The 18889-nt window shown below is 44.4% G+C and overlaps 1 protein-coding gene across 1 annotated transcript in view; it reads left to right on the forward strand.

The window, feature by feature from the left end:
• Cacna2d3 (calcium voltage-gated channel auxiliary subunit alpha2delta 3) overlaps positions 1-18889 on the forward strand; it is an 842461-nt gene that overhangs the window by 435334 nt on the left and 388238 nt on the right. The window contains 1 exon segment of the mRNA XM_038350066.1: positions 7664-7777. Coding sequence (XP_038205994.1) covers positions 7664-7777 — 114 coding nt within the window.

Raw genomic sequence — 18889 nt, forward strand, 5'->3', positions numbered from 1 at the left:
CCTTGCTCAGGCTCGGGACAATAGATGGGGTTTGTAGAATATCTCAGTCAGGGTTATTTTTAGTCCTGAGGTGCTCTGAGAGCAACAGGAACAAACTGGGATGGCACCTACGTCTTGGATCAGGGGGTCAGCTCTGCAGAGTAGGCTATTGTCATTCTGCACATGAGCAAATGAAGGGTCAGGGTGATGAGTCACAAGGTACTGCACAGCATGTAGATGGTAGATAATTAGCCTGGAACCTAGGCCTGGGCTTTGCTTGATTTTACTTTGCCACTCAGTGAAATCCCAGTCTAGATTTGGGGTTTTTATACCCCCAAAGGTACACTGGCTCTTGGGTCAAAGGTTGGAATAACACCTAGAGATTCTTTCATCAATGACATTTGGCACAAAGAAAGCCACTGTGGTCTCAATCCTGAGCCAGTGTCTTTTCTTCCTGCCGTAGAAACAAAAACACAGAACAAAGTGTCTAGCCATTTTCTTCAGTATAAACCCAAAGCCAGCCTTTCTTGCCTCATTTCCAGAATCTGTAAGCTACAGGTGATTAACATATATGCAAGAGTTCATGCATTCAGTAAAGTGTTGGACTAGCACACACAAAGTCCTGGGTTCACATGTCGGTAATATGTAAATTGTGTATGGTGGCATACACCCATAATCTTAGCAGTTGGGAGATAGAGGGAGATGGATCAGAAGTTCAAGATCATCTTCAACTACACAGTGAGCTCCTGGAGTGCCTCCCCCACCCCCCTCTCCTTCTGTCTCTCTCCTTTCTTCCCCCCTCTCCACCTCTCTCCCTGCCCCCCTCTCTCTTACACAGACACACACCCATAAACACACACACACACAGAATTCATGGGTTAGAGGGTACACCTCAGTTTAATAGCATATTAATAGCTTAGAAACCCCTGACCTGGGCAGATGGCCAGCTGCCCCTTCACATTGGTTTGGACCCAGGCAGGTGACTTTCCAGACCTCAGAGCTGTCAGTCTCAGCAGTCCCAAGTTATCAGTCTCTTTTTAAGAGGTGATGCTGAAGACTTGTCCTGATTTGGAAGCTCTGTCTTTTTATCTCAAGAGCTACTCTGAGCTCAGCCTCTTGTCGGAAGTCTTCCCCACAGCTCATCCTCGCTTCCCTGCTCTTGGTGGTAGAGGAGCGTGAGTTAGGGGACTGTTAGCTTTGTGGTCCTCTGGAGTCAGCCTGGCTGAGCAGGGAGAACCTCTATGTGAGATACTGAATAAGGGATTCTCAGCTTCGCTCTTCTTATCTATGAAGGCAAATGTGTGACTTTTCCTGGAGACACATAAAGAATGGCTGTTTACCTAAATAGCCGTGCACAGACCAGACAAAGGATTCTTTCTATCCAGGTCCAACGTGGCAAACAATTTTCTATTGGAGTTACTTCTTCCAGCTGCACGTGTAATTCCAAGGGCAGTTTCCTACCGAGGAGTCCCATCCCCACCTGGGTCACAGCTCACGAGAACTATGCCTCCAGTGAGATCCCATTACTTTTACCAGACTTGGCCATCCCTGCATTGTCCTGCTTCCTTCATGGCTAGGACTCCAGGTGAAGATTACTGGTTACTGCAGCACCTTCCTCGTGGCAGATGGGAGAGTCACACTGGGAGGAAATTTAAGAATGGGGCTTAATGAGAAGAGAGATACTCTAGGAAAGAGTGAGACACATACTGCTAAGAATCCAACTGAGATCACTTTCTAACTCCAGAGATGTACCTAAGATGATTGCAGTTGATAAAACAAAAGCTAAAGAGAAGTTAGGGTGTTTATGCTGTAAACAAACATTTATAGTATTGTTTGTAAAATTTCCAGAAAGTATCCAGCATAGGAATAAGGCCATACTTCACTTTCCTATAAGCCTGGGCCTGAAGCACGGTTCATTGCTGTTTTAGTTTCCTTATTAGAAAATATTTTCATATAAAATCCATAATGCCTCCCTCCCAGCACCTTTATAGTGAGTCTTAGCAACCATGCTGGAATTTCTGATCCTCAGCGGGTGAAAGCTTTAACTAAACTGCAGTCTCAGGGACCCCATCCTTCACACCCCTATCAGGGTCCAGTGCTAACCCAGACCCTCAATTATTTCTCTAAACCAGACCCCAATATAAACTATCTCTCTCTGAACCAGCGTGGAGGAGACGGGAATAAAGACGTGACTCACATGGTTTCATCGGGAGGGAGATTCTCAGAGATCCCTCTTGATATCTTGAGGTCACATCCTGAAGAATTCCCTCCGTTTATTCTCCAAACAGTCTTTATACCAAAACTTAACTGAGGGTGAAATACATTAGCGTTCTGTCTCCTATGAATGGCCTTTTGCCATGTCCGCAACTATCCGCCTGCTCTGCATGCTATTACAAAGAAGGGAGCAAAATATCCTGACCTTTTGTTAGGTTAGCGACAGCCTGCCTGGCAGGATACGTGACCCATCTCAGGTGTGGCCTATGGCTTGATGGCTTGGCTGTCATGCCACATAGAAATATGGGCGTATACACCCCGAACTCCAAGTCTCTCTATCCTGCCTCAAAACAGCTCTAGCTTCTTCTCAGAGACAGCCTTGCTCCTCACATGGCCTCTCATTCATCCCCTCTCCTTTTTCTTTCCCTGGAACATTTGTTTTAATTGTTTTCCCTACTTGTCCCCTTCGTTCATCAGTTTTGGCTTCAAACATTCCTGAGCCAGTGATACAGCCAGATAAATGCTGAGCCACCAAAATCATCAACATAGGGTGGTGTGCAAGCTGGGGGCTACCCTTATCCTGGATATTTGCAATGTACTCACACATATATGTTCTTCACTTCAAAATTTAAATATATTTTTGCAAGAAGGGTCACTGCACTTATATATATTAAAGACTAGGAGAAGTTTGCAGGGTAGAGAAATGTGTTGTTTATTTTGGTATTTAGATGTCTGGGCTCACTTAATACTTTATATCATATCATAAACTTAATATTAAAATCTTGTAGTCTGGGTCTACTAAGCATATGTTTGGGCATAACACCCTTTATATCCTCCAAAATATTGTGTACACAGTGCCAGAGACCACTAACATCCAGAGGAAATACTAATATGGGTACCTTTAACCCCGCTCAAATCCTTGTTAGTAATTTTTTATCACAAGTATGTGTGTATGAATGTATGTGTGTATAATTGTGGAGGCCAGCATAAGCTTGTCTGTTGAACTAAGGTCATCAGACTTGGTGACAAGTAGCTTTTACCCACTGAGCCATCTTATTGGCTCTCCTTATCTTAAACAGTGAAACCTTCTACGGATCCATATGCCTATAGAAACCCTATAGAGTCTGGCCAGTCAGACCCCAAATGGATTGCTCATCAATCGTGGAGAGTGGGAAACAGCTCCAGTGAAGGCTGCCAAATGCCCATGCTGGACATTGGCTAGCAGCTGGCACCGTATTTGTCTGAGTGCACATTCATCTAATAGAGAAACATTTCTCCCCATCTCTCTCCATTGGGCTTTTCAACAGCTAAATTCTTATACAAACACAGAGATGGTTAATCTCCCATGAAAATAAGGCTTTATCTATTTTCCACTTCATCCGTGTGGCCTTTAAGTGACAGAATTCTCTTCCTATGTGTTATGTTCGACTTTGCAAACGTATCTAAAATTAAAAAGCTTTTACACACACACATACACACACACACACATACACACACACATACACAGAGAGAGAGAGAGAGAGAGACCTATACACACACACACATTAAGACTGACTGGGTGGAGCTTAGAATGGCTCAGAGGTTGCAATAATTAAATGGAATTTATTCTGTCGTGCAATTACCAACATTTCAGTTTTGGTATTTTCTCAGATAACTTAAAGGCTTGTGATCATTGATACTCATGGCTTTGAAAAGAGCATTGAAATAAACTTCTAAGCCCTCTCCAGTTTTTGATCTCTACTCCATTCATTAGACTCCATAAAGAACACAGAACCAGTTTGCTACAGTAGTTAGCATCTACCTTGTCATGTGACAACTGCAATTATCTTTTTTGGCGATGAATGTGATCTTTGCAGTGATTACCTTTTAAAAATTTTTCTTAGCCAATTAAATAAAATTCAGTGACATTTCAAAGACTGTTAATCACAACCAAATGCTCGAAATGTCAGGATGCATTGAAAGTTTCGCTGCTAACTGATGAATCAGGGAGCTAATTGTGGTTCATCACCAGGCCCTTGTCATTGCTATTATTATGGAAAACACTTTCTTCATGCTCCCTAGTCAATGAAAAAAATGTTCTAGACAAATATGAAGAGAAGAGATATATTACTCATCAAAGCATTTAAATTCAAATGCAGTCCTCAAAATCTTCCAACTCTGCACTGCTTCAGATGATATGCAAGGGTGCCCTGCCTGAGAGGAAGGGCTGGCTTTGTAATGAATAGCTCCTGGGGGTCCTGACTTCCAGGCCACAGTACTCAGAAACCTTCCTTTCCCTCCCTTTCTTTCTTTTTGGTGGGAGTGTGTCTTCCAGAATGCTTTTGAATGAGATTCATGGTTAGTCCCAGTTCCTGGTCCCTGAAGTCTCTATGACCTGAAGCAGGAATGGCTTTTATTTGGAGGCTTGCTATGGGCTTTCCAAAGACTGGGAGGACTGTGTAGAATGTGGCCTCCTTACCCATTGCTCCAACAACCTGTCCAGGAGACCATGATAGGAGACTTTGTTTTCTTACTGAAGTAAGGAAGAAAGACAATACCCTGAGAGAATCTTAGTGGTGTCTCAGTAGGGAGGACAAGGTAGTTATTACTCACAGACTGGGAGTTTGTAAGGAGCCCCATTGGTTGACCAATGGTGAGAGCCTGGTGGCAAATAATGGCATCATAGCAGGAGTATATGTAAGAATGAGAGGTCAGGAAGCCAAAGACACTGAAGGCCATGCTCACTCTCATTTCTTGATTTCTCAAGAACTGTTTTGGTCTCTTTGGAGGGCATCTCAATGATAAAGGGACCTTCCACTTGGCAATACCTCTCACATATCTGTACCACTTGTCCACATAGCTACCTACATAAGAGGTCATACCTCCAAAACAAGGACAATTGCAGGACATTCTCAGATCATGACAGTCACTAGCTGCTCAGAAACTTCCCTATACTTACTGAAAAGCTAGAGTATAGACTGTAAACCGAGACTGCTTGTTCATTTCTTGGCTGCTGAGACCCGAATAATGACACAGAAAGTGTATTAATTCCAACACTGTCCAGCCAGTGATTCTAGCATATTCCCATCTAGCTCTCACATCTTAAATTAACCCATTTCTAATAATCTGTGAATTACCATGAGAATGTGGCCTACTGGTAAGGTTCTTGCTGGTGGCTGGTGTCGTTCTCCTTTGGTAACTACATGGTCTCTCTCTGATTCCACCTTCTTCCTCCCAGAATTCAGTTTAGTTTTCCCACCTAGCTCTATCCTTCCCTGTTATAGGCCCAAGTAGCTTCTTTATTCATTACCCAATAAAAGCAACACATATACAGAAGGATTTCCCACATAACGGATTGTGCCAGTGCAGATGGTAGCTGGGGTTGGCCTGCCTGTGTTCAGGTATCAGCTGTTGAACAGTAGCCATTTCTCCTTCGACTGATGTCTGTGAGCCTCAACCTTCTGCCTATGAAAGGAAGAAAGGAAGATAAGCTAATTTCAACCTCCAAGACCAATAAAGATTCGGTAGGTTTAAGCTTCTATCCTAGCACACAATAAACATTTAACCTCTGTTATAACAACCATGTCAGGATGTCATTCCCATGTTACAAATGATGAAATGGATGCTCTGGGAAAGGAACATCTCAGGCATGCATCTGGATCTCGATTAGAATAGAGAACTTTACAGTGTATCATGACTCTCCATGTGTGGTGGTCTGCTTGCTCTGCCCTAAAAAGGCCTCAGAGTAATTTCATCCATCCATCCATCCATCCTTCCTTTATTCAATTATTTATGATGAACATATCAGGCTTTTAATTACGTAAAGACTAGACATTAATATTTTCAATTTGAATGTCTTATTTGATCTCAACCAGCAAGGCTAAGAGTATCCTTCAATCTCTCCCAGTGCTGTGGCCAATACATTTAACACATTATTTTCTGGGGTGCCCTTCTTCTAGGGAAAGGCTAGCAAAGTGCTTTTCCACTGAGCCTCAAATCAGTCTCCATCCCTTCACATACCCACCACCCCCAAGATGGATTTTGTCATTGCTGTTGAGACAGGATCTTAAAGAAGAAAACAAAAGAAAGGGGGAAAATATCACATTCTTTGTAAAGTCTTCCTTGAGAACAGTTCATAAAACTCACTTCCTGACTCCCTTCTCTGCTTCCTCCTTTTTAGAATCATCATCATCAGGCATATAGAATAGTTTTTCTATGCCTTTTCAAAGAGAATACAAAGTTAAGGGAAGGGAGTGATCTGGGCATATTTCATCCCCAGCAGCACTCACTCATGTTAGCAAGCGAAGAAACAGTGGATTATGATAGAGGGGGCATTTTCTTCTGAAGGCTAAAGACCTGTTCTGTAAATCAGTGCCTCAACAGTGTTATGGAATTGTGGGGTGTTTAAAGACTTGGTGCTATTTTGACTTGCATCATTAAGAACGTTCATTACATATATTTTTTCTTTACCTCCTCTTCATAGGAAGGGTGCACAACTCTGGTAATTATTCTGCTCACTTGCAGCTATTACCCAGAAATGCATGAAGCTGTGTGTGTGTGTGTGTGTGTGCCTGTGTGTGTGTGTGTGCCTGTGTGTGTGTGTGTGTGTGTGTGTGTGTGTGTGTGCCTGTGTGTGTGTGTGTGTGTGTGTGTGTGTGTGGTGTGGCCTGGCACATTTACAACCAGAAGTGCTCTACCACCAAGCCGTGTCTCAGGCACCCAACCCCCAGCCCCCGGTTCCCAGTTATTTGATTTTTGTTTTGTTTTGGGAATGGAGACTTAACCCAGGCTTGCCTGGAAACTTAGACCAGGATGACCTTGAACTTGCAGCAATCCTGCTGCCCTTCAATTTCCTTAGTGCTGGAATTTCAAGCATATGCCCCATCCCTAGCTAAGAGTAGAAGCTGCAGATGGGATCTGCACACTGGCACGTGCAATCTGGGGTTTTCAGCATGCCACACATGCTAGGAAGCGATTACAAATCCTTTACACTAAAGTGTGCATTTTAAGTTCAGTGTTCAAAATGAGTACTTAACCTTGGGGTGTGACATCGTTCTCCTAGCTTCCGTCTTGTCTGAAACTTGTTTTGATTTTTAACATATAAATGTTCTGTACCTACTTGACTCCCTCAGATCAGCCTTATTAAGATTTTGACAGCTATGTTGCCTCTCTCAGAGCCCGCTTTGTGTTCAGTGATGAAGGTAGAACTTGCAGGCAGGAAAACTTAGGTAGCTTGCAGGCGTGTGTTTTAGAGCCCCCTCCAAACACACACACACACACACACACACACACACACACACGGCCTTGGTCTACAGTAGTTCCAACTTCTGCAGTTAGTTGCTGTTAGTTTGAGCCCACACACGAGCTTCTCCTGTGGGTTGTATTGGTGGCACGCAATGGGCTCTTGGATTTCGAGGACCACATGCCGTGGAGGTCTTGTGCATACACAGACTGTCTGACATGTGTCTTATTTTAACATCTCTTTCCACAGTTCAACCACACAGGACAAGGAAGCATCTGCAGCCAAGCCATCATGCTCATAACTGATGGGGCCGTGGACACCTACGATACCATCTTTGCAAAATACAACTGGCCAGACCGAAAGGTGAGTTGGTGCTTACACCATCTGTGTAGTGGTGGCCACGATCAGTCTTCATTGCAACCTCCAGATCGTCCTCGGATAAGTGTCCTGTGTAGACTTTAATGATCTATGGCTTCCCAGTCTATGTTTGTGGGTTAGCCAGAATCAAATACCATACCTTTGGTAGTCGTAAAATGGAAGTGTTTTCGAGAGAAGGAAGGCACCTGTGAAGTTGTGTTTACTGTGTTGTGTAAAAAAATTCCTTATTATGCGGCTCTTCTCTTTAATTTTTTTTTTTTTTTGAAGCCAGAGCTTCCTGGCAGGCCCTGGATTTGTAAAATGTTAAGATTCAGAAACTTTGAAGCGATCTCTTCAATTATGCAGCTTCTGTAGGACTTCCTTGGGCCAGCTCTACTTAGAATCTTCTCTCTATTCTTGGACACAGTTCAGTGTGCTCATCAGCTTATCTGTCCGCGGTTCTAATTATTTCTTATCCCCAAGTGAAATCAATACAATGCTTTTTAACCTTTGAACCCATATACTAGAGCATCAGTGACTGACTTTAATATTTTTGAGGAACCTAATCCTGAGGTTCCTGAAAGCTGGTAGCTAGTCTGGGTTCTCAGAAGAAAAAATTAAAATTATGGCTTTTTGGACCCTATCCTGCACCCAGATCTCTGGAAATGTGTCTTCATAACCCACATTTTTAAACAAGGTCCACTAGCGGGCTTGTGTCAACGAATTGGTGGTTGGGGATCACTGTGCCACTTTACAAGATAGGATTTTAGCCAAGGACAAAGTCGGGTAGAGCAGGCATCACTGGGTATCTTCTTGTTCCCCGTATTATCTTGACTGTATAGAAGTATGAGACTGTCCAGACCATGTCAATCTTTCTTTCTCTCTTTTGTCTGTTTGGTTTATGAGACATGTACAAACTGAACACATTGTCAAAAAGAAACAGAAGGTAGCCATTGCCAACTGTCCTATCCAGGGAGCATGTACATTACAGGACTATGATAGGGAAAGTCATTCCATGTTACGTTTGTCATTCATGACCTGTATAGGTCTCTGATACACATAGGCTCTTACCAATACAATAAATCTGGTGATTAAAGCTGCATGTGTTCTGTACAGTATAGTTTCCAAAGGGATCGACCGGTGCCTAACCTTGGGAATAACCACCACCTCTGAAGGTAGAGAGACACTGACTGTGCTTGGTTTACTGAGAATATCTAGGACTCTGCACCGTGAGTCTGAGTGTGACCAGTGAGAGACACTGGGTTTAGAACTTAACCCTCAAATGAGAGGGAAAGTTCCCTCTTGGCCTTAACACAAGATTTTAGATGCTAGAATCTAAGAGTTAATTGGGGTGATGGTTTTCAGGCAGAGGCCATGCTCATTCCTAGTGAGTATATAGGATGTGAAGAAGAAGGCTGATGGCTTCTGTGCTTCTGCAGTACACAGTGCAGTATGAGTCTGAATTAATGGCGTTGTAAGGACAGGGCTTAGTGACAGAGAGTGTCAGGTGAGAGACCTGTTATGGGATAATCTTTCTATACACTGGGATGATATGTTGCTGTTCTATCTTGCCTGCCTAGGACCATTCTGATTGGTTTAATAAAGAGATGAATGGCCACTAGCTAGGCAGAAGAGGATAGGTGGGGCTTCCGAAATAGATAGGAACTCTGGAAAAAAGAGAGGTGGAATTCAGCAGGCAGAGTCTAAGAAAATGGGACGTGCTATACTGAAGAGAGGTAACGAGTCACATGTCAGACATAGATGGATGTAAACTGGTTGATTTAAGTTATAAGAGCTAGTTGGGAGCAATCCTAAGCTAAGGTCAAGCTTTTGTAATTAATAATAACTTCCCATGTCATGGTAGTCCAAATAAAGTCTGATTACAGAGGCCAGCACTAGGAAGGGAGACTAGGGCCCTGGATATTTTACAAGAAAAACAAAGTTCACAAGTGGCCTGACATCACACAGCATACTGAAGGAAAAGAAGAAGAAAGTGATGGGCCTTTGAGAAGCATTTATGGATTCTATCCATTATGTGGCATGTGTTGTGCTCTATAAATCTCTTCCATTTGGAGATTGTGGAGTGAACGCAGCTACCTGGAGTTATTGGTACTGAGACATTCTGACCTTGCTTATAGGGAGAGACATTGGAAAAGCCCTAAGTCTTTGGATGAAGTACAGATTTTAGCGCGCCTTCCTTTCCCCCATGAGCAGTGCTGGCTGTTGGGCTGGCATGTTCCCTATGCTCTGGAGCAAGGGTCCTGTAAATGAATGTCAAGCAGAAGCAGAAAGGACTTCTGTAGTCAGAGGGTCTTTTATTATTAGAAATTACTAGTGCCCTCCTCCCTGCCCTCCAAGCCCGTTGTGGAGAATTCCATGACATTCACATCTTCATGCGTTCTCTGTTTTTATGAACTTCCTCGTGAGGGTAGAGGTGATAAATTTGCCTAACTCCCAGGTACGATTTAGCACCCCAGTAAAGTGAGATGGCATGGAAGGTCCAAGCAGTCATCTTTCTCCATTATTCTGAACGCTAGCAATTTAGTGAAGGGTTGTGTCTGACACACAGTAATTGGCAATCTTCAAGACTATAAAAACAGGCAGCACCATCCAGAGAGAGAAAAAACGGTTCACAGAATGGAACTGATTCCCATAAAACAGTAGTTTTCAGAAGTAAGCAAGCCTCAGCCCTGAAGGGATGGCTGGTTCACACACAGGGCCTGTGTGGGGCTTCTGAACTCACTACTATGGGGGTAGGGTCTGAGAGTAAACACTCCTAGTATTTCTCTTCCCGAAGTCGATGCTCTTAATGGGAGCCCCACACAGAAGAAATAGTTGATGGAGTGGGGTCTTCACCACTCCTGTTCTCCTTGGTCCAGTCCAATATACAGTGTGTTTCCTGCCCTTGACCCTGGAAAACCGTCTGTCACTGACCAACACATACAAGGCTGAGCTCTAAACTCCATACTCCTTAGGATGTCAAAGTCCAGTCTTAAAGTTGCTTCTGTTGGTGTCTTTAACCATTATTTTTTGGTGAGTATATAAAGACAGGTTCCCTATTTTGAGCAATCCTGCCAGCTGGCATTGCATTGCAGCCTGGCAAAAGGTCTGGCAAAGAGAACCTTAGGGAACTTTCTGGCTCCCACCCCTTTAGGGCTTATGTGCTGTGTGGTCACTTCACCTTCAGTGTGGGTAGTGTTGGTGACCTGTTTCTAACCAATAGAATCTCCTAATGGTGAGGGGTGTTTTTATCCCATTCTAATTAATGTGAGCTAATCAAATGAGACTTTATCCTGAATGGGACTTGTTTAATGAAAACCCTCGAAGAAGGGCTAACACCAGAGATCCTCATTGCTGGTGTGATGAAGTAGAAAGCTACTTGAGAATCCTAAGCAGATGGAACAATTGATGCCTTTTAGACCCAAGGGGCCTCCAGCTCACCCCCAAAAGAAAGCTGGGCTCTCAGTTTTTCAGACCCAGGAAGAGGAATCTCCTTCAACAGTGTGAGTAACCCTGGCAGTGAATTCTTAGCAGGCCAGGCCTTGGGATGAAAAGTCAGTCCATTCTCTACCTCACCTACAGCCTTAGAAAACAGTGCCAGCAAGCGCTCTGATTTTAGTAATTTTGTTTTGCAGCAATAGAAAAACCAATATATAGGAAGCAAGGAGATGGGGGAAAGGAAGGAAAAACAATTACCAGAGCTATGCTGTAAAACAACCCATATTTATTGCCATAAAATAGCAATTCATTATTTCATGCAATTCTATGGGTTTGCTAACTTACAATGCTTGTGCTACACATGGTGTCAGGGAGGTCAATAGTAAAGCTGCACTCGACTGGAGCTTGGCAGGTAGCCTCAAAGGCCTCCCTATATGGTATCAAGTCTTTGAGGGTAGCTCTGGGTCCACTCCTCAGTACATCAGCGGGACTCTGTATAGCTTGGCATCTGGGTTCCAAGAAAGAGAAGGCAGAAGAAATGGGGGGAAAAGACTCGGGGAGCACTTATGATGGTCACATTTAAAAGCTGTTTAATATCTACCTAGGCCCTCCTTGCTTAAGACAGCTGCATAATGAAACATCTTTGAGCATATTGCTAGAGAGAATGCGTTCTTGGAGATTGACCAAGAAGCTCTGAAGGCAGCCTTGTTATTGCCTATGCAATGTGTCCCTTGCCAGCACTTATTTCCAAGAGTGGAAGTGAGGAGCTGTTTAGTCATTTATGAGACACCATTTACTTTTGCTTAATACTCTTTGGTTAGTGGCTTTAACACCAGCTCCAACGGATTTGGAATAAAACATGAACTCTGCAACATCAGAGGTGCTTGTTCCAGGGCCTGCTCTAAATCAATGCTGTGTACATTAAATTAGGAAAATGACTGAGTCTTCCACCATTGCATGGCTGCTCGTCTAACTTAATATTATGGAATTATTTATTGTCACTTGTTAGTCCCCTGAAGTATAAAACATGGAGGGATTGTGGTTGGACCAGTAGGAAGTGATTAATTAAATGACACGCAGAAGGGGTTGGCAGCCTCTCCCCCACAAGCTTCATTTGGCTTACTACCTGCTTTGGCAGATGGTAGTCTATGGATAACATGCGTATTTTTAAATTAAAATAAACAAACAAAAAGGACAAGCAGCAACAATGGGTTGAGGAGATGGCTCAGCAGGGAAGAGGTTTTGCTCTATGAGCATGAGGTCCTGAGTTCAAATCTCTAGCACCTGCTTTTAAAACAAAACAAAACCAAAAAAAAAAAAAAAAAAAAAAACAGGCAGGCTGCATCAGCTTGTCATGCCAGCAAAGACAGGACAGGAGGATCTCTGAGGAATAAGGCAATAGACCAGGATGCCTGATATCCTCCTTTGGTTTCCATATGCAAATGCTCAGGCATGCACACGTGTATGCACAATACAGAACTCACAAACACACATTCACACACACACATATACAGAGAAATAAATAAAAATTAAATAAAAGTAAAATTACTCTATGATGAAAAGCATAGGAAGGCCAAATTTTGCGGTCAGTAGGCAGGGATATTTTAGTGTGTGCGTGCCCGTTTGCTTTCACGGTGCTATGGCTGATGCCTGGGTTTGCTTGTGACTGAGACTGACTGGCCCACGGAACCTGAAATAGCTATTCCACGGTTCCTTAGGACTGTGTGCCAGTGCCTGCTTTAAACAGTCCTTGGGGAAATTAGAGAAGTGTTGTGTAGCTGTGCACCATTGAGATGCCCTCTGCATGGTGTGTTACCCTGGATACTGCTGAGAATGGCAGTGGAGGTCTGCCCGCTCCCAGGCTCCTTTCTTCTCGAATGGTCTGTATAGCCAAGTATGCTTTTCTGTGCTGGAGATCTTGCCCTAGAATGCTCAGGGCCTTCCTGCTTTGTAGTGGTGAGCTGGATCCCCATCCTCATGACTCCTTCGGTGCTGCTTCAGACCCAGGCTACCGTGCTTGGGATAGGAATGCGGGGGGGTGGGGGGAGTGGTTCTCAGGCCTTGAGCTAGAACCAGGACCTGAAAGGTTGAGTCTTATAACCATTGCACATGATGGCCTTGGAGTTTAATGGGTGGATACATGGCGGGAGACCATGGCTCTCAGGTCAGTGGAGTGATGGAAAGAATAGACTATAAAGATCAGATTCCCTCTTTGGCAAGATTCAGGAGACAAGGTATTCCCTTGTTGATTTGGATTGCATTAAAATGCCATGGTCTGAGTGTTTTATCGAGAGTGACTTATATCTCACAATCTAGGAGCCTGGGAGTTCACAACTGGGGGGCCAGCATGTGTGGGAAGAACTGGGTTCCAGTCTGGAAGGCTGCCATCTTGAATCCTCACATGGCAGAAGACAGCATAAGGAGAAAAATGAGCTCCCTCACGGCTGTGCCTGTGCTACACTTGTGGCTGTGCCTATGTGTTTCACCCTACACTCATGGCTGTGCCTTGGCTACACTCACAGCTGTGCCTGGGCTACACTCGTGGCTGTGCCTGTGCCTTCCACCCTACACTCATGGCTGTGCCTGGGCGTCCCACCCTACACTCATGGCTGTGCCTGGGAGTCCCACCCTACACTCATGGCTGTGCCTGTGCCTTCCACCCTACACTCATGGCTGTGCCTGGGCGTCCCACACTACACTCACGGCTGTGCCTGGGCATCCCACCCTACACATTTCCCATCCTACCCATCTCCTCATGCTCCTCATGCTGTAGACGGAGATTGTTCTTTTATTTCCTGGCTACCCCTCCTGGTTGCCCAGACCTGAATAATCACACAGAAACTATATTAATTACAACACTATTTGACCATGGCTCAGGTGTATTCCTAGATAGATAGTTCTTACATCTTAAATTAACCCACTTCCATTAATCTATGTATTGCCACAAGGCTGTTACTTACCAGTTGTGTGCTGGCATCTTTCCCCTTCTTCAGCTACGTGGTGTCTCCTCGACTCTGCCTACTCTCGCTCTCTATCTCTGTTTGGATTTCCTGCCTGGCTTAACTCTGCTAAGCCATTGGCCGAAACAGCTTTATTCATCAACCAAGAAAAGCAACACACATACAGAAGGGCATCCCACATCATCATACCATGAGACCATTAGTCTGGATTTCAGTACAGGGACAGAAGAGATTCAAAAAGCTTTTATCTCTCCCTGGACTTTAATTGAACAACATTGCTCTAAATCCTGCAGTTTTCAACCTGAGGGCTGTGACTCCCTTGGGGGCTGCGTATCAGATATCTTGCATATAAGATATTTACATCACAATTTATAACAGTGGCAAAACTACAGCTATGAAGTAGCAACAAAAAAATTTATATTTGGGGGTCACCAAAACATGGGGAACTGTATTAAAGGGTCACAACATTAAGAAGGTTGAGAACCACTGCTTAATCCATGTTACCAGGGCAGGACCAATCTACCCAGGAGCTGACAAACTTCATGTTGTCCTTTAGTGGTTAATATTTTACTTGGAGCAGTTAAATAATGGATTACCTATTAACTTACTCTTGGTGTGGGCAGAAGAACAACACAGTGCCTGTGGTAATGTGAATAATGAAGCTAACTCTAATGTATGAACTGACTTTGTGAAACCCATTCTCTATGGAGAGACACCTTGCTCAGCCTAGGCACGGGGTGGGAGGCTTGGTCCTGCCTCAGTGAGGTGATAGGACAGACTCAGTTGACTTCCCAGGGGAGGCCTTACCCTCTCTGAGAAGGAGATGAGAGGTAGGCTGGGGGAAAGGTTGGGAAAGCAGGAGGGGGGGACATCTAACACCCAGGCACTGTGTTTTTCTACCCGCACCAAGAACAAGTTAATAGGTAATCTGTTATTTAACTTTAGGAGTAAAATACTAACCCCTAAAGGGCAACATGAAGTTTGCCAGAGTGTGTGTGTGTGTGTGTGTGTGTGTGTGTGTGTGTGTGTGTGTGTGTAATGTGGATAATGAATCATCTTTTGCTCTTGGATGTCACTCAGCAGTCCGTCTTCACAGGGCTCTATGTGGAGCAACAGAAGTTGTTCTTGAATTCTCTATTTACTTCCTCTCCATCCATTCCCCCTGAACTCGGGTTTCCTTCAATAAATAACAAGCTTTAAATTGATCTCTTGTGTTCTTAAATCATAAGATGACGCTAATACCTGATGCAAATTTTTATTGGGTGTCAAGTGTCAGTTATTGTTCTAAGCCTTTCGCGTGCCATGGCATGAGATGGGGACTCTAGGCACCAATAGCAGTTGATGGAGTTAGTCAGTGGTGCCTGTCAGGCCCTAAGCTTGGTTCTTAAGGAGCGTGCAGATATCTTGAGGAAGAATAAAGTGAAACGAGCACAGGTCACAGGCTCCACACTGTGTCCTGTGTCTTTGGAGCGGTGAGTCTGTTGTCTGGCTTCACTGACCCCAGATGCAAGACAGTCTGCAGGAGGACAGGAATTGGGGTGCTGGAAAACCCAGGGCTGTAGACAAGAGCAAAAGAGACAATTGCGAGGTCTCAGGACAAGGCTGTCTGTGTGCGTAAGTGACTTCCCTCTTCAGAAAGGATGAAGGCAAGTCAGAGGCAAATGATAGTCCCCTTGTGTGGCTTTTGCTGTTCAGTTATCTCTAGGAAAGGTTGGGAGATGGTAGGTAGCTTCCAGGTCCTTCAGAATCCTCTAAATAGGCTGCAGGATGTAGGTCAGAGTGAACACTTGGCTAGCTTGCACAAGGCCCTGGGTCTAGTCCTTACACCAGAAAAGAAAAAAAGCAAGAAAGAGTATCCTGGGACTCAGGGTTCTTGGACGGTCCTCGGTGACCTAGTGGAGACCACAGGGAGGGAGCCAACGCCAGTTTTAGATGGGGTGAAGGAAAGGCTGTGATCCTAGGAGCACCCCAGGGCATGCCTTCCAAACACTGTAGATGGGCTGTGCCCTTGAAGGCACCAAGATTAAAACTGATCCTCCTAGATCTCTAAAGGACTGCACGGGGCCTTGTCCAGGCAGGCCTCCTTCCTTTGCTGTAGTCTGCCTTGTCCCTGTGGTATTCAGGACGGCCAGAGGCTTAGGTCTGCCTCAGTGCCCCTGAGGAGTTTTGTAAAAGCTCAGTGTCCCTACACTTCATCTTTCAATGAAGCCTGTATTGTGGGGGGGGAGGCGCTTAGCTTCTGAGCAAAGACAGAGTTAGCTTTTTATTTTTATTTATTTTTTATTATTCCTTTTCTTTTTTGAGATTATAATATAGTTACATTATTTCCTTCTTTCATTTCCTCTATTTAAACCCTCCCCTATGCCCTCTTTGTTCTTTTGCAGAAAATTATGGACTCCTTTTGTCATTAGTTATTAATGTGTTACTACACACATAAGTGCACCCTGCCCTGTCTGTGTGATGTTACTACACACATAAGTGCAACCTTCCCCATCTGTGTGATGTTACTACACACATAAGTGCAACCTTCCCCATCTGTGTGATGTTACTACACACATAAGTGCAACCTGCTCTGTCTGTGTGATGTTATTGTCTGATGTGCAGGGCTGACCATTTGTAGTGGATAACCAATTGCTATGCTCCCCTCTGGGACAGACTTTGTCTTCTGCTCTCAGCATTCCTTAGTTGCCTGCAGTTCTTGTGTAGCATTGACACCTTCATACTCATTAGTGTGTCTATTGTTATTCTTTTTAAGAAATGAAAAGATTTATTTATTTATTATGTATACAGTGTTCCTCCCACAAGTGTGTCTGCAGGCCGGAAGAGGGCGCCAGATCTCAGTACAGATGGTTGTGAACCAACCTGCAGTTGCTGGGAACTGAGCTCAGGACCTCCGGGAGAGCCATCTCTCCAGCCCCATCTGTTGCTGTTCTTGTTCAGATTATTTTTATGAAGTCTTGTTGGTGACACTTTATGGGGGTAACCTCTGACATTCCTGAGAGACACAAATCACACAAGAAACTCTGTTTCTTTGGCCCTTAAAATCTTGTGTGTGTGTGTGTTTGTGTGTGTGTGTGTGTGTGTGTGTGTGTGTGTGTGTGTGTGCGCGCGCGCGTGTGTGTGTGTGGTGTCTGTTTTGAGACACAGGTTTCTCTGTGTAGCTCTTCCTGTCCTGGAACTAGCTCTGTAAACCAGGCTGGCCTTGAACTCACAGAGATCCACCTGCTTCCTCCTCCCAAGTCTGGAATTAAAGGCGGGCACCACCATCAGGTGGCCTTAGACTCTTTTGCCTCCTCTTCCTCGGTGAACCCTGAGCATTGGGTGTGGGAAATGTTGCAGATGTATCTATTGGGACAGGGTTCTACAACTCCACATGGGTTGTGGTTTTCTGTAATGGTCTCCATCTGTTGTGAAGCTTCCTTAATGCGGGTGAAGACTACACTTATCTGTGGGTATAAGAACAAGTATTTAGAATGTGCTTAGGGGCAATACTGGTTTAGTAAAGTGACAGTTGTAGGTTCTTCTCCAAGATCCACTTCACTAGCCGAGAAATTGGTTAGGTTTCTGTTACCAGGCATGATATCCTCTATGGAGCGGGCCTTAAGTCCAGTTAGAGAGCTGTTGGTTACCTCCAACGGGCTAGTTCTTTTAGGAACTCAGTTTTCCAATAACTGAAAGCCACTTGGAAAGACATTTTTATTCTCTCTTTTTCTTCCTAAATTCCAATATTCCAGTATCCCATGTATGGCTTTTCACCTTCCTTTGAGCGGGTGGAAAGGAGATAGGATTTTCCCAAGATCATGAGCTACCCAAAGATAAGTATGTGTATGCATGTGTGTGTGTGTGTGTGTGTGTGTGTGTGTGTGTGTGTGTGTGTGTAAATAGTCCTCATGACCACCCTTACATTGTCTGTATCTGTTTCCATAGAACCAGATTGCTATATGACCATTGCAGAAGCAATATTTGAAAGAAGGTATCGGACAGTTCATGATGGGGTAACTGTTTCCTGGGGTCCCTTGTGCCTCAGAGTATTCTAAGAGAGCTCAAGAGTGTGGGGTTGCTATAAACCTACAAAGGAATCACAGAAAATCACAAATAACACTTGAAATCTGATAAATTTTCTGAATGAGACAAACATCTCTCCAAGATGAAGAATGGCAGGGTGGCCATTCTTGTAGAGATGGGCCAAGAAGGGAAGCCTCTAGGGGGACATAGGTAAGTTAAAAGAAACCATGGGGTTGGGGATGTGAGAGAATGCACGGAGGAATGCATGGCTGGGGCTGGGAGGCACTGGGACTGTGTCATGTGACAGGCTGGCAGGACTGCAGAGCCTGGTACCTCTGCATTTGATGGGCACAAGAAGCTGGGATCCTTCCTTAATACAAGAGTGGCAGGGGCTCTGTAGGATTTTGTGCAGGGAATGTACATGAGCTTATTGGTTTGAGTTCTTTGCAACTAAGACAAGGCTAACATGCAGTGTAGGAGTTGACCTTCATTGCCAGGGTTCATTGACTTTAGTGGATGGCAGGAGTCTAGGGGGGGACCCTGTTTCCCACAAATGCTTCAGAAGACTGCTATTTTTCACTGGTGTGTTCTCGCAGGGCTTTGTTGAGAGGATCCTTTCATTACTCCTTCCCCTTACCCTCTTCCACTCATTCTTTCTCCTGGACTGCAGGCACCCTGTAGCCTGGGAGTTTAGGGTGAGTACGTATCTCCGCTG

This window comes from Arvicola amphibius, chromosome 12, assembly GCF_903992535.2.
Source record: "Arvicola amphibius chromosome 12, mArvAmp1.2, whole genome shotgun sequence".
Taxonomy (NCBI): Eukaryota; Metazoa; Chordata; class Mammalia; order Rodentia; family Cricetidae; genus Arvicola; species Arvicola amphibius.